This window comes from Podarcis melisellensis (assembly GCF_964234715.1).
Source record: "Podarcis melisellensis genome assembly, chromosome: 9".
NCBI classification, from domain to species: domain Eukaryota; kingdom Metazoa; phylum Chordata; class Lepidosauria; order Squamata; family Lacertidae; genus Podarcis; species Podarcis melisellensis.
This window is the reverse complement of record NC_138541.1, coordinates 5252572-5274595: the sequence shown is the minus strand read 5'-3', so window position 1 is coordinate 5274595 and position 22024 is coordinate 5252572. Positions and strand designations below refer to the sequence as shown.

The 22024-nt window shown below is 46.3% G+C and overlaps 1 protein-coding gene across 6 annotated transcripts in view; it reads right to left on the bottom strand.

Annotated features, from left to right (window-relative positions):
• The window catches only part of SLC4A11 (solute carrier family 4 member 11), a 235840-nt gene that overhangs the window by 21138 nt on the left and 192678 nt on the right, over positions 1-22024 (bottom strand). For all 6 annotated transcript variants that reach the window (XM_081924889.1, XM_081924892.1, XM_081924887.1 and 3 more), the window contains exons 9-15: positions 21536-21620; positions 10654-10779; positions 8785-8898; positions 7868-8000; positions 6536-6609; positions 1124-1340; positions 381-487 (exon numbers count right to left, since the gene is read on the bottom strand). In XM_081924889.1, coding sequence (XP_081781015.1) covers positions 381-487; positions 1124-1340; positions 6536-6609; positions 7868-8000; positions 8785-8898; positions 10654-10779; positions 21536-21620 — 856 coding nt within the window. The remainder of the gene's footprint in view (positions 1-380; positions 488-1123; positions 1341-6535; positions 6610-7867; positions 8001-8784; positions 8899-10653; positions 10780-21535; positions 21621-22024) is intronic.

Below are 22024 nucleotides of genomic sequence, written 5' to 3'. Positions count from 1 at the left end.
CTGCCTTTGGCAATTAGGCGAGCCTTTTGTTCCCTTGCCAGAACCATATGGAGGATCAGGTCTTTAATAATAATAATAATAAACAATGCAAAAAAAAGCAGCATTTTAATTACGCTGAAATTAAATTACAGGCTGGAATAACTCGCAGGAACAAAACAAACCCTGCTGATACCATCTCGTCTGATTAGCTTGCTGCATGAATTAACGCCGACTGTGAACTTGGGAGGTGATTATTTGGGTTGTGGTGGGTCAGGAGGGGAACCTCTGGGGTTTGGGAGTCACAGTTCTGAGCTATACCTTCCTCAGGCATGTTTGCGATCCCATAAACCTCCCAGCTGCCTTCCCCTCTGCTAAGCAAACCGAGGAGACCAAAGACTTACTTGTTATTTCCTTGAAGAAATAAGACCCCACAGCGGAAAAGGTTAGGACAGAAATGGGCAAGGCACAGTCGGACAGGATTTCGCGGACTCTGGCGTGCAAATAAGGGCTGCAAGGATATACATTAAAAAATACTCAAGTCAGGGCAAAGGAATACAGCATTTCTACTTCAGGGGCTTAAAATGGCAGGATGGCGGGTGGTTATACAGCACTGGTCCTACTCAGAGCAGACCCAGCTGGATAACTTAGTGGGTTAGAGCATGGTGTTGCTGCTGATAATAATAATAATAATCCCCCCCCCCCGGGAATCTTTATGGACATAGGATGGATGAACCAATTTAGACTGCTTTTATTTGCATCTATATTTCTAGCGAAGGGAGGAGTAAAATTAAATTAACTAAGCAACACACAGCACATAAGCCAAGTTAAAAATACTTGAAACACAGATTATTATTATTTTTTAAAGACCTGGAGATGCCAAGGGTTGAACTTGCGAACTTCTGAATATTTAGGTATTCAATTTGTATACTGTCCTTCTTCTGTAGATCTCAGGACGGTTGACAACATACAAAGCAGCATTTTACCATTGAGCCACAGGCCTTCCCCTTCAATCTAATGTACTGGGTTCTAAGATGTTTGCAACCCACCAGGTATTGGTACTATGTCTGGGTTTGCTATTCCACTTTTATTTTTGCTGCTCTACAACTCTCAGAGGGCCACGGGCTCCCCATCACCTTTGACGTACCTTTTCTTAAACTGATACAGCGTGTGACCGAGCCAAAGGGTTCCCAACATCAGCATGAGACTAAGAACGGCCGTCTCTCGCCCATAGGGCGTAGCGGCAGGGGGGGCGTCCGTCTGGTTCCCCAGCGCCGAGCGCTCAGCTGACATGTTCAAGAAGAAGGTGGTGTTATCAATCGGTGTGCTGTGCACTCTCGGGAAATGGTAGTACTTTGTAAAAACTAAAACAGAGAGGGAGAGATAGAAGAAAAATGAGTGCATTTTAATAGAAGCCAGGCCTGTGGCACCTATAGGTGGGGCTGGGAGAACTTGTTTCTTGTTCCAGAGGATCACACAATCTTTCTTGGTTTTCGAACGTAATCCGTTCCGAAGACCATTTGACTTCCAAAATGTTTGAAAACCGAGGCCTGCTAATTCAAGAGAGAAAATTGTGAAAAACAACAGATACACGCAGAGGAAGCCGTTAAACTTCTGAGGCGTGTTAAAAAATGGAAGCATTTTCTCCCGGGTTTTTGGCATTCGAAAACTGAAACATTCGGCAACGGAGACGTCTGAAAACCAAGGTATCACTGTATTACCTTGTCTGCTCTTTCCAAGGAAAGGAAGACATCTTTGGTCGAACTACATGCTAGGCTCTTTGTCAGGAGTGAGCCAGCAGTGAATCACCCAAACAAACTGAGCTAAGTCTTTATTAGCAGAAAGCAGGATCTGCAGAGGGGTGTCATGCCTAATGAGCAGAGCGACTCAACACCGGCAGGTCTTTCCCCCATGAAGCAGTTGCTCAGACGAAGTTCCCCACCTCCCCACAGCTGCCTAAGTCCCCTCCTCTCCAGGGTTTCTCCCCAAGCAATCTGAGACTGTGCCTGCATGACCCTAATTTCTCCTCTGCCCTCTTCATGCCTCTACTGGTCCTGGGAGACAAGGGGAGCTTGTCGCAGCAGGAGTAGGAAATAGCCATGACTCTTCACCAGCTGGACTCATCTCTGCCTCTTGGTCTCCGTCCTCCTCCACTTCAGTTTCTGATTCTGATTCTTCCTGCCACAGACTCTCCCAGTCTGTGAAATATGATATTCGTCTCATATTTCACAGTCGGGAGCCTGACCTAAATCCAGAAGTGTCTAGTCTTGCTCGCTCAGAGACCTTTAAGATGCTCCATCTCTCTCACACATAAAACCACACAAAATATGGTGCTGGTTAGAATCACTGTTTATGTAAAGCCCAGGGTTCCGTCAGGTGAAGAGGATTTTTCTGCCTGCCAGAGACAGATTGTTCTTGCAGAAAGAAGGCAGAGTCGTGAAGAGAACAAGCTGACATAGGTCATGCACTGGTTGAAAGGGTATACAAAACAGGACGATGCCTCCAAGCCCAGCCTCTCAGAGAGTTAAAAGAGCTGCAGACCCTTTTAAGACATCATGAAGTTAACAGGTAAAGAAGATGAGCAGCGGACAAGAGTGTAGATGTGGTTTCACGCAAGCACAGGTGTTTGCTAACCATTGTTCACCAGTTCAATGGTTGTTCCTTAGAAGCTAATGTACGTCATTTTAATAAATAACCTAAGATCTGATGTGTGCAACTTTGAAATGCCACGGGATATATACGTCTGTAGAAAATGGCTGATATTTACGTCACGTTCCTATTCTTCGGATGAACAAAGCCAACTTTTGCCAATAACTCCTAGAGTCTCTGCTCCTTTGTCAGTGCACATGAAACGGTGACTCCCTAATTTTTCTATATGATTTGTGTTGCATTTGTGATGTTCTATGACGGGGGTAGACAACCTAAGGCCCGTGGGCTGGATGCGGCCCAATCGCCTTCTCAATCCGGCCCACGGACAGTCCAGGAATCAGCGTGTTTTTACATGAGTAGAATGTGTCCTTTTATTTAAAATGCATTTCTGGGTTATTTGTGGGGCCTGCCTGGTGTTTCTACATTAGTAGAATGTGTGCTTTTGTTTAAAATGCATCTCTGGATTATTTGTGGGGCAAAGGAATTCGTTCACCCCCCCCAAAAAAAAATATAGTCCGGCCCACCACATGGTCTGAGGGACAGTGGACCGGCCCACGGCTGAAAAAGGTTGCTGATCCCTGTTCTATGATGTTCATCATGTTACTGTCTTTTATTGTTCGTAAGCATGTTCGCAATTCGTTTCACTGAAAAGCGGCAGAAAAACATAATAAATTATTTCCTTTAAGTGCCAGGCAAAAACATTCCTCTTCTCCCAGGTTTTTGGCTAATTAGCCAATCTATGGCCTTTTAAATTCTGTGGTGGGGAAGGTTTTTGTTTGTTATTATGGTATGTTTTGTGTTTTTATACTGTAAACCGGCCTGTGATCATTGGATGGAGGGTGAAATAGAAATTTAATAAATACATAATAAAAAATGATAATAATAAAGTGGGGAACTTGTGGCTGCTGGCTGGAATACTCAAGGGAACCCAAGGCCACAGCCCCCGGCCCTTTTTGCAACCTTTTCTTCCAAAATTTGCATCTCCGTCCCTATCTGTGCTCGCTTGGAGCTTCCATTGACACCAGCAGAACTTATTCCCAACTTTGTTCTGCTGGGCTGGGGAACGCGGTCGTCCAAGCTAAAGGCCACATTCCTATCCGGGCAAGAGTAAGAGCCACACCCATTGTCACGCCCACTTCTGCTCCTGGCCCCACCCACTGCCATGTGGCCCCTCAAAGGTTGCTTACAAGGAAGGTGGCCCTCGGGCTGAAAAACACCCCCCCACACACTGCTGATCTCTGGCACTACAAGCATGGGGGATAGCTCAGTCGGTAGGGACTGAGACTCTTAATCTCCAGGTTGTGAGTTTGAGCCCCGTGTGGGGTGAAAAAATTCTGAATTATAGGGTATATGACCCTTGTGGTCCCTCCCAACTATCCTAAGCACACGCTCTGTCCAGTGGCGTAGCGTGGGTTATCAGATGTTGCGCCCGGTGCGGCCGGCCCCCCCTGCACCCCCCACGCTACACCACTGGCTCTGTCTCCTGCTCCTGTTTCTCAGTTCATGATAACTGACTGGCAGGTTATCTCCCCAAGCCTGCCGCGTAATTAGGAATTTAGTATTTAATATTCAACTGCCGCTTACTTAGCAACTTTCGGCTGATGCGGCCCAGGAGGGCAGCTGAAGGGATCCCTCTCTGCACGAAAATTGATTAAGAGATTGCCCTTTAAATAACACAAAAGGCGTCTCCTGACTAAAGCAGGGCTGTGGCGGCTTCAGGGAGTTATTTAAGGTCCCTCTGATGTTGTTTGCTTCAGCTGCCGCCTGGCTGTTTCCTGCAAAGTGCAGAAGTCAAGATCAAACAGGAGTGCAGCTTTGGTGGCTGAGCCACAACTTTGGAAAACAAAGTGTCATTAAGCTGGTGAGAAGAATGTGGGGCTTGAATGTGATGAGATTTTAAAAAGAGAGCGAGAGGGAAACCTCCCACGCCCCTTTCCTGCAGAGCCGCTGGACCAGCGGAGCTTTAGAAATTAAGAGAGATATTCAACTGATCTTCCCGTTGGAAGGAAATGGGTCATGCACAGGGATGGAAAAGGACACGGCCTCCCCCCTCCGAGCCCCCAGCAAGCGAGTTCCGAAAAAAACAAGCGGGGGGTTAATGAGGGCTAGAGATTCTGGTTATTCCATACATCTGCAGACCACAGAGGCAGAGGAAAACAACTCATTTCTTGCACTCATTTGTGGGCAGAGGAAATTGTGAACATTCATGCCTTACATTCGAAGCACTTTCACCCCACTTTAAGCGGTCATGGTTTCCACCCAGAGAATTCTGGGAGCCGTAGCTTGTCCCCCCCCCCAATGCAAAATTATAACGGAAATTACAAACATTGAATCAAAATAATACCATACAAACAAGGGGGGGGGGGAGGATACAAAAAAAGGAAAACAAAAACAATCAAAAAAGAACAATTCCCCCCCAATTTTCTCTGATTGTGTAACATGCCGTAAATTTAATATCACATTTCCATAATTTCTCCCATTGGTCCAGCCGAATTGCGTCACCTATATCGCATGCCCATTTAGTCATAACTTATTTTACTTCCAGATAGGTATCTGTGTTGGTCTGCCATAGTCAAAACAAAAAAAATTCCTTCCAGTAGCACCTTAAAGATAAGAAGGTATCTGAAGAAGTGTGCATGCACACGAAAGCTCATACCAAGAACTGACTTAGTTGGTTTTTAAGGTGCTACTGGAAGGAATTTTTTTTGTTTTTATTTTACTTCTTCAACCTTTAACTCACATTCTAATAATAAATTATACATTTTGGATATACTCTTTTTCGAGTTTTGTAATAATAGTTTTTGTAATTTTGATGATCAATCCCTCTTCACGGGGAGCTCTGGGAACTGTAGTTCTGTGAGTGGAACACGGGGGTCTCTAACAACTCCCAGCACCCTGAAAAGACTACATCTCCCAGGATTCTTTGGGGAAAACCACCACTGTTTAAAGTGGTGTCACAGAGCTTTAAATTTACGGAATGAATGTGTCCACAGGCAGCTTTTTGCCGGACCGGCGCACCCGAAATGCTCTGGGCCTCAGCCTCTCAAGCAGCAACCGCTATTAGAGGCCTCCAAATTGAACTTGCTTTTTAAGGTTAGGAGTCCAAGCGTTCAGCAGATCTGTGGTATGATCTGTGCCGATTCTACCCTTTGGAATCACGGCACAAAAACAAGGCACGAATGAAGGTCCTCAGTTCCAAACACTTTCCACACCTCGTTCTACAAAGCCTTTTTTTGCATGACTGAAGAACAGAATCACTGCAGATGGGGACAGCAGTCACGAAATTAAAAGACACCTGCTTCTTGGGAGAAAAGCGATGACAAACCTAGACAGCATCTTAAAAAGCAGAGACATCACCTTGCCAACAAAGGTCCGTATAGTGAAAGCTACGGTTTTCCCAGTAGTGATGTATGGAAGTGAGAGCTGGACCATAAAGAAGGCTGATCGCCGAAGAATTGATGCTTTTGAATTATGGTGCTGGAGACTCTTGAGAGTCCCATGGACTGCAAGAAGATCAAACCCCTCCATTCTGAAGGAAATCAGCCCTGAGTGCTCACTGGAAGGACAGGTCCTGAAGCTGAGGCTCCAATACTTTGGCCACCTCATGAGAAGAGAAGACTCCCTGGAAAAGACCCTGAAGTTGGGAAAGATGGAGGGCGCAAGGAGAAGGGGACGACAGAGGACGAGATGGTTCAATAGTGTTCTTGAAGCTACCAGCATGAGTCTGACCAAACTGCGGGAGGCAGTAGAAGACAGAAGTGCCTGACGTGCTCTGGTCCATGGGGTCACAAAGAGTTGGACACAACTAACAACTAAACAACAACAGCAAAAGAACAGAAGGCTGCAACAACACAACTCTTTGTGGCTTCCACAACCAACAACAAAGAGAGTCACCTGCTGCCTGGCTTACCTTTCGTTATGCCCTTGAGAGCATCAAGGACAAATGTGATGGAGATAAAAAGTGCAATGATTTCTTCCGTCGACCTGCGAAGAAATTCCATGTGAGTCATTGCATGTGAGTTACAAGGTCTTACTCGGATCAGCGTTTTAAAATATATTTTAAGGAAAAAGCAAGGCGTGAGAACCCTACGCCAAAGGATAAATGGACATAAATCTGGTATCAGGAATCACAAGACAGAGAAACCAGTAGGAGAACACTTCAATCTCCCAGGACATTCTATACAAGATCTCAAAGTAGCTGTTTTACTACAAAGGAATTTCAGAAATAGACTGGAAAGAGAAGTTGCCGAGTTGCAACTTATTACCAAACTTAAAACCATGGAGAGACCTGGTCTGAATAGAGACATTGGATTCTTATCTCATTATACATGATAAAGCTATTTTTAGCCATCTCATCCCTTGCTTTTTCCTGTAAGACCAATTGCAGTCGTTAACAATCATCAACAGGTTTACCACACCTATCAGCCAATCACCCATTCCTACCACCCTTCTGAGTGATACCCCTCCCCACCCTCTCCCTATATATAAGGGTCTGGTGACTTCTGTTTCAGTGTATCTGAAGAAGTGTGCATGCACACGAAAGCTCATACCCAGAACAAACTTAGTTGGTCTCTAAGGTGCCACTGGAAGGATTTTTTTTTATTATTTAAAAAAAATTATGTTGATGACACACTTTTTAGACATGCATCTTTTCATGACACAGTAATTCAGTATTACTAGCAAATGGGAGGTTAAACGAACCCCTTTCCAGTCCCGTGAGGAGCACGGGGAGCGTTCGTGTGACACACCTACACACTGAAGTGTCGTGAAACACAGTTTGGAAAGCTCTGGACTAGATGATCCTCAGGGTCCCTTCCAAGGAGAAGAGGAGGTTAAGGGGTGATATGATAGCCATGTTCAAATATATAAAAGGATGTCACATAGAGGAGGGAGAAAGGTTGTTTTCTGCTGCTCCAGAGAAGCGGACACAGAGCAATGGATCCAAACTACAAGAAAGAAGATTCCACCTAAATATTAGGAAGAACTTCCTGACAGTAAGAGCTGTTCAACAATGGAATTTGCTGCCCAGGAGTGTGGTGGAGTCTCCTTTCTTTGGAGGTCTTTAAGCAGAGGCTTGACAACCATATGTCAGGAGTGCTCTGATGGTGTTTCCTGCTTGGACTCGGTGGCCCTTGTGGTCTCTTCCAACTCTATGTTTCTATGATTCTATGATTCTAAGTCTATGATCCTATGGTGGCAATTTCCCGTCTCCCGAAGTGGTGGAGATAATGTGAGGAGTTACCTTTTGAAGAGTTTCATTACAAGACTGAAATTGAAAAGGGAGTAGAGCATCAGGAAGAAACTGTTCCAGAGTCCCACCCAGGCGTAGAAAGCGCGAAATTCCAAGTTGTAGTCAGTGCAGATCCCTTTGATCACTGAAAACGAAAAGAGCATCATCACACAAAGATAGAAATGTACCAATGGCAGCCTCAGATATCTAAATACAACAACCGGCCACGTACAAGAATTAGGTTTCTGTGTTTTTATACTGTAAACCACGCTGTGATCCTTGGAAAACGGGCAGTATATAAATATAGTCAATAATAATAAGCATATACAAGTAATATTCTACGCCTAAAGTAACCAGCTCCTGCCAACCTAGCAGTTCAAAAGCACGTCAAAGTGCAAGTAGATAAACAGGTACCGCTCCGGCGGGAAGGTAAATGGTGTTTCCGTGTGCTGCTCTGGTTCGCCAGAAGCGGCTTAGTCATGCTGGCCACGTGACCCGGAAGCTGTCTGCGGACAAACGCCGGCTCCCTCGGCCTATAGAGCGAGATGAGCGCGCAACCCCAGAGTCGGTCACGACTGGACCTAATGGTCAGGGGTCCCTTTACCTTTTAAAGTAACCAGCACATAAACAATTGCATGGAACAACGCATGCAGTTGCACAAAGAAGGCATGTGCATGAATAGAGTTATTAAATCACGCTGCAGAACTGTAGTGCCACATGGGGCTTGATTTGTTTATATGTTCTATAAACATACAACAACAACAACAATTTATCTTTTATACCCCACCCATCTGGCTGGGCTTCCCCAGCCATTCTGGACGGCTCCCATGAGAATATTAAATAACACACTAAAACATCCAACATTTTAAAACTTCCCTAAACGGGGTTGCCTTCAGACGCAACACAAGCAGCTGGCGTGACAAACTCACCATTGATGTAGAGCGCTAAAGGAGCCGTCGTCAACAGCACCACAAGCGGCTGGCCTGAGAATAGCGCATAGAGAAGACCACCAATGCACTGGCCTACGATGGTTTTCTGCACATCTGAAAAGTTGGGGGGGGGAGAGAAAGACGAATTTGCAATAATCAGGTGGCTGTCGAAGCAAGCTTGCGTTAAATGACGGCACCACTGATGGTGCAAAGAGCACAGTGCACTATGCACACTGGTGCAACAGACATGCTCAAAGCATTAGCTAGGAGCGGAGCTGTGGGAGCATGGACTGTCACACTGGACACAGTTGTGTAGATGCCTACATCTTTTTTGGTGCAAAAGCAAAACAGTTAAGTCTCTCCTCCTCCTTGTAACAGTCTTCTTTGTACTGCAGCCGCAGTGCCTGCACTGCATGTACAGTGGTACCTCGCAAGACGAATGCCTCGTAAGACGAAAAACGCGCAAGACGAAAGGGTTTTTCGCTTTTTGTGTTGCTTCGCAAGACGATTTTCCCTATGGGATTGCTTCGCAAGACGAAAACGTCTTGCGAGTTTGCTTCCTTTTTCTTAAAGCCGTTAATACCCAGCGAATCCGCGCTCCGCAAGACGAAAAAATCACAAGACAACACAACTCGCGGAACGAATTAATTTTGTCTTGCGAGGTACCACTGTATCTTTAAAAAAAAGAATCACAACAAAGAATGGTGGAACTGGATGCAGTGTTCAGCACCAACTTCAGATTTTCTGCTTTCAAGAAAGCTCACAGTCCATTTGACAGTGAAGAACCACATGCAAACAATGAGCGTGGAAATCTCAGGAACCGGGAAGGCTGGGTCTGGGTTTCTAATTTCCAGGGGTTGGGGGCAAGTCTTTGATACCCCTCCTTCTGATTAGCAAAGCCAGAATAAATAACCTTAATAAACACGGCTTCCTTTCAGACAAGCAGTCAAGGCAGTTTTGCTCCAGTGAGCTCTTTTAAGGCGCTGTTGACCTTTCACCCTTTTTCGATTGCGCTGGATATTTTCCAACAATAATAATAACTTATTATCATCATGCATTGCTTTCAGTTTCTGCAAGCCACCATGAACTGGAAAAAGCAGACTATAAACGCTGAAATGAAACATGTGTTATGCAAAGCTATAGTGAACCCGCAAATTTGCTCCATTTGTACTTTTTCATTAGAGCAAGCCAATGGGCTTTACTTCTGACATACCACCAGGTGAAGGCGCCATGCACTCTACTGGCCCTCAAACCAATTCTGGGCGATATACTGATACATCACCCAGGCCTAGAGTGCATGTGTGTGAACTACTAGTCTAATCTAAGCAGTAAGCTTATCTTGGGACGTGGGTGGCACTGTGGGTTAAACCACAGAGCCTAGGACTTTCCGATCAGAAGGTCGGCGGTTCGAATCCCCGCAATGGGGTGAGCTCCCGTTGCTTGGTCCCTGCTCCTGCCAACCTAGCAGTTCGAAAGCACGTCAAAGTGCAAGTAGATAAATAGGTACCGCACCGGTGGGAAGTTAAACGGCGTTTCCATGCGCTGCTTTGGTTCGCCAGAAGCGGCTTAGTCCTGCTGGCCACATGACCCGGAAGCTGTACGCCAGCTCCCTCGGCCAATAAAGCGAGATGAGTGCCGCAACCCCAAAGTCGGCCACGACTGGACCTAATGGTCAGGGGTCCCTTTACCTTTACGCTTATCTTGGGGAGAGAAGAAAAATCGCCCTTAAAAGGGCTTCCTTTGTTTAGACAGCAGTGGTTTCTTTGGTTGTGATCACACAGATTAGATCTTCCATCCAGGGTCCCCAGTGAGAACTGGAACTTCCAGGGGGGCGAGCGAGGGAAGGGGCAGGAAGGAGGGAAGACTCACCGATGACCCCGTCCGTGTTTTCGTCATTGAGGGAGCCAAAAGCGATGGAAGGCAGGAGGCAGGCGAAGTACAGAAAGATCATGGTGGTGATGTATTTGCCTATGGCTTTGTTGTTGCCGATGATGCCTAAAACAAACCCCAAAGAGCAAAGTGAAGAAAGGGGTGGGCGAACTCCGCATGGATCGAAGCGCGCTCGACGCCAAAGCTGTAACCAAAAGGGCAGACCCACACTGCAGGGGGGAAGGACCGGACAATCCTCACGGTACCTTCCAACTCTATGATTCTAATAAGAAGCACATTGACAAGAAGAGTGGGGGTTGGCTGGGACAGTGCCCCATTTGCCCTACTGGACTAGCCATTGCTGGTTTGGAGACTTCCCTGAGTGAATCTGCTGCTATGCTTCACTATCAGTGGTCCCTAAACATTTTGGGGGCCACTGCCCCTTAGTTCCATAAATAATAATAATAATTTATTTATACCCCACCCTTCCCGATTCAGAAAACCGGGCTCAGGGTGGCTAACAACAAATCTAAAACACTTAATTGATGCTACAAAAAACAGCATAAAATACGGTATAACAATAAAATCAAAAATCAATTTAGGGGAGAAATCCATCCAGTAAACATTAGATGATCCCCAGGGCTAGCTGGCTAAATTAGTCCTATTTGGGCCAGCGAGGAGACCAGGGGAGAATTAGCTGTGGGATCCCAGAGCGAGGAATCTTTATAAAAAGGGGAGGGGGAGGGAAGGAAGGGGAATAAAAGATAAATGCATCCCTGGTGCCCCCTACCCTATAAAAAGCATTCTTGTTTATAAAACCCTATAGAGGGAAGAGCGCACATTACACTCGTATCTTGGATCCTGAACGCCTTGGTACTCAGATGTTTTGGCTCCTGAATGCCGCAAACCCGTAAGTGAGCGTTCCGGTTTGTGAACGTTTTTTGGAAGCTGAATGTCCAACACGGCTTCCGATTGAGTGCAGGAAGCTCCTGCAGCCAATCAGAAGCCGTGCCTTGGTTTTCGAACCGTCGAATGGACTCCCGGAACAGATTAAGTTCGACAACCAAGGTACCACTGTATTCAGAATAGCGGTTTGCACGAAGATAGCAATGCGATAAAATTCAAATTGGTAATAATTCATTGCACATTTATTCAAAATCCAATGAAAACTAGTTGGTTTGTTTAAAAAAAACCTGATGAACCAGCTTTTCAAAGTCCGGTAGTCATTTGCACCTTGTGAGCAGCCCCCACCCCGTCTCCTTGCCTCTTAGTGGGTAATTCTGCCCCCCACCCAAAAAACCCCCTCTGTTTCACTTTATACCAGGTTATCTTAAATTCCTGGTCCAAGGCAAAATCCATCATTGTGCAGCCACCCTCCTTTTCATGTTGGGTTTGCACCCACTGCAAAATCTCTAGCAAATGTTTCCAATTATAACGTGGCGTGGGGTGGCAGGAAGAGACCAAAAAGCCCTTATGGGAAAACCTGATGCAAACCAAATCTTGAACACCCTGTCGCCCTGGCAGCCAACCTCCAGGGGTTTACCTAGCGCTGTAGGAGGCTTAACAGAACGTATGATGAAATGTCAAAAAGGAAAAACACGCAGCAAAACAGCACCTCAAAAACGGCTTTGCTGGCTTGCTTCAAGTGCTGGCATTTGCTTCCCTGGACGCGAGTCAATTATTTTATTTTTAAAATCCTCCAAACAGACAAAGGAAAACCAAACATGGACCCATGCATCACAGAGGCTCCTTTGGGGAGGCTGGTGGGCGATTTGATTCCTGCGAATAAATGAACCCCTGGCTTGTACACTCATGTATAAGGCGAGGACTGAAACTAGCGGGAGGGAGAGAGGGGAAAAATAACTAGCAGCAGCTGAACGAGAATCTGCCTGCTGTTCCTGAATTTAACAAAGGGCAGAGGGTCAGAATGAAGGATTTCCTCTTACTTGGCCAAAGACTGCCTGCGAAACAGCTGAATAAGGCTCTGCTATGCACACACACACACACACACACACACACTCCTCCTTGCTGAAGATAAGATTTCTTTTTAAGCAGAGGAGAATACTCCCAGGCGAGGAAGCTAAATTTGAGAAAATAAACAGAACACCCAGGGGATTCCAGTGGCTCTACAGCTTCTATTCCTCACGGCTATTATATCTCACAGAGAGGAGGAGACATGTTTGCTCCTGGGGGATGGACACACACACACACACACACACACACACACACACTTTTAATCAAAGCGTTCAGTTTTTGCCACAAATTTGGCAATCTGTATTTGCACACAGCTGAATGCACACCGCATCGTATTCCTTACATGCTGAGTTTGTCTGAGTGTTATTTTAAACTATGCTCAATAGTCTGGGTGTTATTTTAGACTATGCCCAATAGATGTGTTTGTGTAAGCCCTTGAGACTGGAGCTTCCAGCTCGAAAACACGCTGACAAACAAACATTATCCCTGGGGGAGATAAATGTTGCTTTTGAATTTTTTAAAAAAATATTTATGAATTCATGGAACATAGCCTTATGCTGAGCCAGACTAGTTGTCCAGCCTTGCAAATAGGTGCAGAGAGGTTGCTAGCCTGTAGAGCATCATTTTTCCATCTAGCCTGCCGTGGGCTGGCAGCGGAGGGAATGAGAAGCACCCTGCGTCTTGCAGCAGCTCCCTGCTCTTCTATACTAGGCTAGGTAAGGGGAAGAGGGCTTTCCTCTTCTTCCAGACTCTCTGGTTTCTATTGCTGCGTTCACAGAGAGATGGAGCACCCCGACTCCCCTCCACTAGTTCTGCTCACACCTGTAAGCTTTTCTTGCCACCTGTGACTACCAGGCAAGCGCTCCATCTCTAAGTGCAGCTCCCACAAAAAAGAAAGAGCAAATCTGTTAGTCTTGGTTTCTCTCCGTTTCTTATTTTAAGTTCAGTTCTCCATGTTTCCTTATCTATTTGCCTTTTTTTAAAAGGTCCCCATGAAAATTCATCAGCGCATGTGTTTTTTCAAAGTGATATATGCATCTTTAACTCAAGCTTTATCCCAATGTATGCATTTCTGAATGCATCACTCGGTTGGAGAACCGCCTTGCAAAATTCAGAGAAGTGCGAATTTCGAAAGATGGAGGCATCCTGGTTCTTGCGAGTGAGAATGACGAAGGTTCGCCTTTAAACGCAAACCGAATTGGATCGCCCGCCTGTCCCCAACTACGCATGTTGAACAGCTGCAGTATAATGGAAAGAGGAAAGATCTGTGCAGACGGATGCTCACTGTTTTGCAGTCCTTGCCAATCGCGCTCCTTGCAGAACTGCAAAAACACAAAACTCTAATTAGGTGACACAACACCCGTGTGAAGAAAACAAGGCAGGAAGTGACAAATTCAAGGCTAGCCTTTGGCAGGGAAGAGGCAGCCGCATCCATCACAGCAAGTCTCTGCTCCCGGTGATCTCACCACTCTGAAGTGGAAGTGTTTGCTTACGACAAACATGGTTCGCCCTCACGACTTTGGCTGCAATGGGCTCCACACTATCTGCTCTGAAACTCTAGCTCCAAGGGACTCATTCACACTGTAAGAAAGTAGCAGGAGGCTGAGAACCCTGTTCTCATCCCACCTTTTTAAAAAGAGAGAAACAGCCAAAGATCTGATAGACAACTGTGGCCAGAATGAAGAGAAAGAACACCAGAGAGGCTGAGGAAAGGTAGGTGCATATTTTGAAGAGCGAAAAAGAGGGCACATTTGACGACTTCTACTTTTAACTGTGGGTTAAACCACAGAGCCTAGGGCTTGCTGATTAGAAGGTTGGTGGTTCGAATCCCCACAACGGGGTGAGCTCCTGTTGCTCGGTCCCTGCTCCTGCCAACCTAGCAGTTCGAAAGCACGTCAAAGTGCAAGTAGATAAATAGGTACCACTCCGTCGGGAAGGTAAACGGCGTTTCCGTGCGCTGCTCTGGTTCGCCAGAAGCGGCTTGGTCATTCTGGCCACATGACCCGGAAGCTGTACGCCGGCTCCCTCGGCCAATAAAGCGAGATGAGCGCCGCAACCCCAGAGTCGGCCACGACTGGACCTAATGGTCAGGGGTCTCTTTACCCTTTTCCTATGGGTTAAACCACAGAGCCTAGAGCTTGCCAATCAGAAGGTTGGTGGTTCAAATCCCCACGACGGGATGAGCTCCCGTTGCTCAGTCCCTGCTCCTGCCAACATAGCAGTTCAAAAGCACGTCAAAGTGCAAGTAGATAAATAGGTACCATTCCGGCGGGAAAGTAAATGGCATTTCCGTGGGCTGCTCTGGTTCACCAGAAGCAGCTTAGACATGCTGGCCACATGACCCGAAAGCTGTACGCTGGCTCCCTCGCCCAGTAAAGCAAGATGAGCACAGCGAACCCCAGGTCGGGGTCCTTTTACCTTTAACCATGAATGGCGATTCTCCTACATACCTATGAAAAAGAGGACGTGTCCAGGAAAAAGAGGACATATGGCAACTCTCACTGGGAAAGAATCATGGTGTTGCAAGGGAGCCTGAGAGCTTCTAGCCCAACCTTCTGCTAAATGAGTGCAGGATGCAACAACAACATCCTTGACAGGTGGCCATCCACCCTCTGTTTCATAGGTGCCAGTTACCTCGGGCCCTGGGTGCCCAAGCACCCACAAAATTCTCCATGAAGTGGCTGGGCACCCACAAATTTCGGCACTGGGGCATGCATGCTGCATGGAACCCATGGCCCTGGGCACCCACGTCACGGGGCCAAGCTGGTACTCCTGCTCTGCTGAAAAGTTCCCACTTCCAGAGGCAGGTTGTTCTACTGTCCGACAGCTCTTTTCTCTTAATGCTTAACCAAGATCGGCCTCCTTGCAATCTCCACCCATTAGTTATAGTCACGTACACAGGAACAGCAGGGAAGCAAGTGTGCTCTGTCCGCTGCCTGACAGCTCCTCAGATATTTGAAGAATTCTATCGGGTTTTCCCTTAATCGTCTCTCCTCCAGGCGAAAACATACCCAGCTCACCGTGCCCAACTCAGCAGGGGCGGCGGGAGAGCGAGAATGCAGCCTCCTCTATATCCCACAAGGAATTAAGTGACAACTACACATTCCCCGAAGTAGGCACATGCTATCTGGAAAGACCTTAATCAGACCTTCTTGAGAAATGGCACACTTCGAACCAAGAAATCTAACGCTATGGGAGCACATCGTGCTGGGCGATTTTCCCATTTCTAAAAGCAAGCATCAGAATTCTCCTGCTGTACACACTGCACATTTTTTTAGTCCTTTTGGCTACGAAGCAAAATGGTAGTGACTCAAAGTATTGGGGCTTTTCCTGGGGTCCTGCGTACTTTGCAGGGGCACCCCTCTTGGGACCACAACACGAGATACAGAGCAAGGTTTCCCAAAAATTGGCTGTCCAGCTCTTTTTGGACTACCACTCCCATCATCTCCAACAACTGCTTCTTCTAGCTAGGGGTGATGGGAGTTGTAGTCCAACAACAGCCAGGGACCCAACTGGGGAAACCCTGATCTAGAGTAAGACCTCGGCTCAAAAGACTCATTTCTACTTGCAGAAAGGTTGGCGACGTGGAGTAGAGACTTCTCCACAATATTCCAGAGAGGCTAATCTGAGCCTAGCCTTGCAGGGAAAAGGAGGAGACTTCTTACTTGGGGAACTTTTTTATTTGGTATGTTAAACTTGATTAGAACACGTATCTGGCTTGTTTCTTCAGATACCACAGTTGACTTATGACACTTTTACAACGCACACATTTCTCATGTTTCAAGCTACTGGCTCCCACTTTTAGGAATTTTGCAAGAGTTGCAAGCTGCACAGGACTGGTGTGATATTAAATCTGTAAAGAAATATACAAAAAATTGGGCAAGTATCTGCAAAATCAGATGGGTGATTTTGTTCTCCGCTCCATCCTTCTGGCCTCTACATAAATCATTCCACAATCTCTGAGGTACCTCCATCTTCCTTAGTCTCTGGAGGGGCTTGGCAGGGGGGGGATCCCCTATAATTAAAATTTTCTAATCAGATTAAATGGTGTGCAGCCTTAGTGATCATTGTTGGAAAAGCAGAAGAAATAAAGTTAACTACATGTTTGGAGGAGTTGTGATGAGATTAGAACTTACTGGGAGAAAATCTTAAATTTATCAGAAGATATGGTTAATTACACCATACCTTTAAATCCATTACAAGTTCTGCTGTGATACCTGCAAAATGATGTTGGTCCAAAACATTTTAATTTTAAGGAAATCTATTAAGAGCTGTAAAAACGTTGTTAGATGCTAAACGGCGCCGATCAGAAGCGAAGCTGCCGAAGCGTATAAGACGACCAGTCGCCTAATACACCGGAATCTATGGTACATAACATGAATATATTATTTCTGCAAATTCCCCACATCTAACCCTAACCCCGCTTCACTGGGCAGCTTCCTCCTGGTGCGCCCACTGCAGCCATACCTGGCGTATAAAACGACCCCCGACCTTTTAACCTCTTTTCCGGGGTTAAAAAGTCGCCTTAAATGCCGGAATCTATGGTACAAGGCTGAAGGTGTATGGCAATTAACCATGTAGTGTGAATTAACTGGAAATAATAAAAAATAATAAAAAAATTAATATAAAGTCAAAAAAGAAAAAAAGAAAGAATGCAGAAAAGCAATTGCCAAGAGATGCTTGGCTGTGGAATTGAGCCCATGGGGCCAGACCCAGGAAGAGAAGTGCCACAGAGGAGCTACACCCCTCCAAACAGCATTCCCAAGAACCTGGATTTCATAGGACAGGTGTGAGTCATTGAAGCCCCAAATATACACTCTCAGTCGAGAAACCACAGCTTAGTGCTAAGCCACATGGATATTCAAGGAATTAATAGCCTCTTTGTGGCTAAAGTTCTCTGCAGGCCCAAAGTCAACAGATAGCATGACCTCAATATGGGAAGCCTGCGGGTCAAATCTATCCAGCAAAGGTTGGGAGCTTCTGGCCCATGGGCCTAATTAAGCCCAACATGGGGCCCAAATTTGACCCACGAGCCTGTTTTCCCCAACCATGCCCTCATGCCCCGCACCCCATCTTATACAGGCCTCCTCCCACTAATATGCAGGTTACGTTCTGGGCCCCTACAGTCAAGTGAAATCATGCAAAGTGGGGAGCATCCTCTAAAAAATGCTTCTAAATGCCTATTCCCAGCTCTTCTCCCGCTCTCTCTCCAATCCAGACCAAAACATCTAGAGTTGAAGCTCTGGGGCTGGAAGGACGCTGAAGGAGGTGCTGGAAAACTGCAGCTGCTGCGCTACCACACAAGCCGGCTGTTAGGTGGAGAGGCTGAGCAGCCTAAACAAAGCCCCACCGAGCCCTGAACCCCTTCTCTGCCCTCACCGATGTCCTCTTCAGGCTCGGGGTGTGTGTGTGTCTTCTCATGAGCCACAAGGACTCTCTAGCTTTCTCCTGCCATTTCCTGGTATAATAATAATAATAATAATAATAATAATAATAATAATAATAATAATATATTTATACCCTGCCTATCTGGCAGGGTTTCCCCAGCCACTCTGGGCAGCTTCCAACAAAACACTAAAATACAATAACCTATTAAACATTAAAAGATTCCCTAAACAGGGCTGTCTTCAGATGTCTTCTAATAGTTTGGTAGTTGTTTTTCTCTTTTACATCTGGTGGGAGGGCGTTCCACAGGGTGGGTGCCACCACATAGAAGGCCCTCTGCCTGGTTCCCTGTAACTTGGCTTCTTGCAGTGAGGGAACCGCTAGAAGGCCCTCGGCGCTGGACCTCAGTGTCCGGGCAGAACAATGGGGGTGGAGACGCTCCTTCAGTCTACTGGGCTGAGGCCGTTTAGGGCTTTCAAGGCCAGCACCAACACTTTGAATTGTGCTCGGAAACATACTGCTTCCATTGATTGATTGATATACTCGGTCCAGTATATCTGAAGGAGCGTCTCCTCCCCCATCGTTCTGCCCGGACACTGAGGTCCAGCTCCGAGGGTCTTCTGGCGGTTCCCTCACTGCGAGAGGCCAAGTTACAGGGAACCAGGCAGAGGGCCTTCTCGGTGGTGGTACCCGCCCTGTGGAACGCCCTCCCATCAGATGTGAAAGCGATAAACAACTACCTGACATTCAGAAGACATCTGAAGGCAGCCCTGTTCAGGGAAGTTTTTAATATGTGACATTTTAGTGTATTTTTCATCTTTGTTGGAAGCCGCCCAGAGTGGCTGGGGAAGCCCAGCCAGATGCGCGGGGTACAAATAATATATTATTATTATTATTATTATTATTATTATTATTATTATTATTATTATTATTTATTATTCTTCTTCTTCCCAGCATGCACGCAAACACGGTCACACACAAGTTGAAAAATATGCCTCCCAAGGAAGAACCAGAAATGCCAAAATGCGCTCCCAATTGGCAAGTGAGAGCTTGCTGTTGCTGCCAATCAGCTGGTCGGCGGCGACAGCAAGTCCTGCAGCAACCGGGCGCAAGGCAGTGTTCCCCGCTGAAAACGATGATTGGCAAACATCCTTAGCCAAGGAACTGCCTCCTATAATCCTGAAGAATGCCTGCCTGCTTTCCTCTCCCTGGCGCCTTTCTGTTGTACTGTCACTCTTTGTTTACATACAGCTGCCCTATCAATATTATTTTTAAATGCCATATTTTTCGCTCTATAGGACGCACCGGACCATAGGACGCACCTTGTTTTAGCGGGGGAGAACAAGAACAAAAAATCTCCCCCTCTTCAGCAAAGTGGCAGGAGAAACAGAGCCCCTTCCATTTCTCCTCCCGCTTAGCTGAAGGGGCGCTGCGCCTTAGCTGAAGGGGCACCTACCCTTCAGCGAAAGGAACCCGAAGCCTCTGGATCACAGGAAGTTCGGAACTCCGGAGTTCCTGCTGCGCTCTGGAGGCTTCAGGCGGCTATCTTTGAAGCCTGAAGAGCGAGAGGGGTTGGTGTGCACCGACCCCTCTCGTTCTCCAAGCTTCAGCGAAAGCAACCCGAAGCCTCCAGAGCACGTCAGGAGCGCTCCCACAGCGTTTCGGAGGCTTCGTGTTGCTATCGCTGAAGCCAAGGAGCCTGCATTCGCTCCATAAGACGCACACACATTTCCCCTTAATTTTTGGAGGGGGGAAAGTGCGTCCTATAGAGCGAAAAATACAGTAAACCTGATCATGTACTGTATAAGGAACATGGAGGTTTCGACTGCGGCAGTTAGCCCCATGTAAACAGCTGCAGTACCGGGTGCATAGATGACCCAAGGCAGCAGGCCAGAGGATGGACTGCACCAACCCTGCAAAGCTGTTTCAAAACTCACGTACGGCTGTTGCACGGCTGTTATCGCAGCTCAGCGAGCCTCAGCTTAGTCACAGGGAGGAGGCGGGAGACTGCCTGGAGCCCCGCGTAATCTGCTCTGAGCTTCCCAGAGAAAGAGGGACATGCGCGCAGTAAATAAAAGGAAAACAGAGAAAGTATCGCAGGCATTTATGCCAGAATCAGCTCTCGGCATTTTGCGAGATAAATGGCAAACTGCAGATGAAATTGTCGACAGTCAGACAAGGCCGGTAATAGCTTTTGCCTAGGAATCGTACCCACATTTATGGGAAATCACGTCACTGAGATATATGTACATAAGCAATAGTGCTCTGTCCAGAGCATTCAATGATTTCTTTTCTTTCCATTCCCACAAAGCTATTTAGGTAGAAAACGGCAGCCCTGCAGAGCTCTCAGGCAATCAGGGAAGGGGATGGATGGTAAATGGAAGGGCATAAGCCACAAATGTGAAGCCTCTCATACAAAGCTGCCTTTATACAGAGTCAGACCATCGTTCCATCTCCCTCAGGTGCAGGAATCTGGGCCCCTCCCGATATTGCTCAACCCCCACCAGCCCCAGGCAGCTCTCACAAGCCACTCTTGAGTTCATATACCAATAATTTAGAAACTCTCACCACTTTGTAACTAAGCTAAGTTTTACTGCCTGTGCAACTTTTTCTGAATGCTGTATGGAAAGGCACATGAATATGACCTTTGGAGAGTTTGTAAGTAAACCATTTTAAGCTTACCAAATGTGTGGTCTTTTTCTTTGCTGGGGGCAGAAGGAAATTTTGGAACACACTTGAAAGGGTATATCTTAAGGGTCTAACAGCCTATATTTCTGTATTTGTTCTGCTGCATATTTTGTGACTTTAAATCTCTGCTGGGGTCCTCTCACAAAAGAGTAATTGCCCCAACCTTGGATCTTGGCATTCAGGGTATTATCCTTTTCATATCATTTTTTCTCCTTGAAGCAACAAAAACAACACTAAAAAATGCAATCTTTAGGGGGGAATGCTTTGCAAAAATGCGATTAGACAAAATAGCGTAAAAAATTGTGTACTGTTGGAGAAATACGTGCTAAAACGCTGATTTTTTTTATTTTTAAAAATGACTTTAAAAAGAAAAACTCCACGGAAAACCTAAATTAATGAGAAAATGAAATTGACAGAATTGCCAATCTCTATTCTATGGAGATATTACTCATCATTTAGCTTACAGAAATCTCAGGCAGTTATTTAAAAAGCGCCAGCAGTATGATTTTGCCAAAAACAAGGATGAGAACTCTAGTTCTGTTGGATTTTCCCTTGCTTATGAATGAAAATGTGTTTCTACATGTGGATTAGCCTTTCTGGATCAAGGAATTTATCTAAAGCACCAGCCTTGGCTGAGGACATCGGGAATAATCTATAAGCCCAACACTTGGGATCCTTCCTGGTCAGCTGTGTGGTTGTCTTTCAGAAACAACAGAGCTACTACATAAATCTCCCTGGCCTCAAAAAAAGAAAGAAAAGAGTGCTCTGTAAACAGGACACGGTGCTATGAGGACCCCAGTCAGGCCGGCGTTGTCGTAAACAATGGCTCACCTACCATCAGTAAAGTCCAGCGCGTACACTGGAAACCTTCGTGCGATGTCATCAAAAATTCCCTTGCCAACATTGAAGAACTCGTGGAGCTGGAGAAAGGAAGGAAATGTTATGTCAGTTCAAATGCTCATCTATTGTTGAGAGAGGAGAGGGAGGCTCGAGCCGCTTGCCACGAGACCTTTAAAACCAACGGCTTTCCTTTAAAGGCTATGCAGAGGAGATGCTAAATCACAGAATCGTAGAACAGACCCGAGGGTCATCTAGACCAACCCGCCGCTGTGCAAACGAGGCAATGTACGTGGTTTGGCAAAGCGGCCACCCTGTCTCAGCACCTCCCAAAGAGGCAAGCAAAGGGAACTCTGCCTCTATTGTGTGTGCCATATTTGTAAAATGGTTCATATCTCTCCCACTCCAGAGGCATGCCAACAAACGAACGTGTTTACATTAGGGGATGTCCTGAAGTAGAGGACCTTATGCATTATATCTTGCGCTG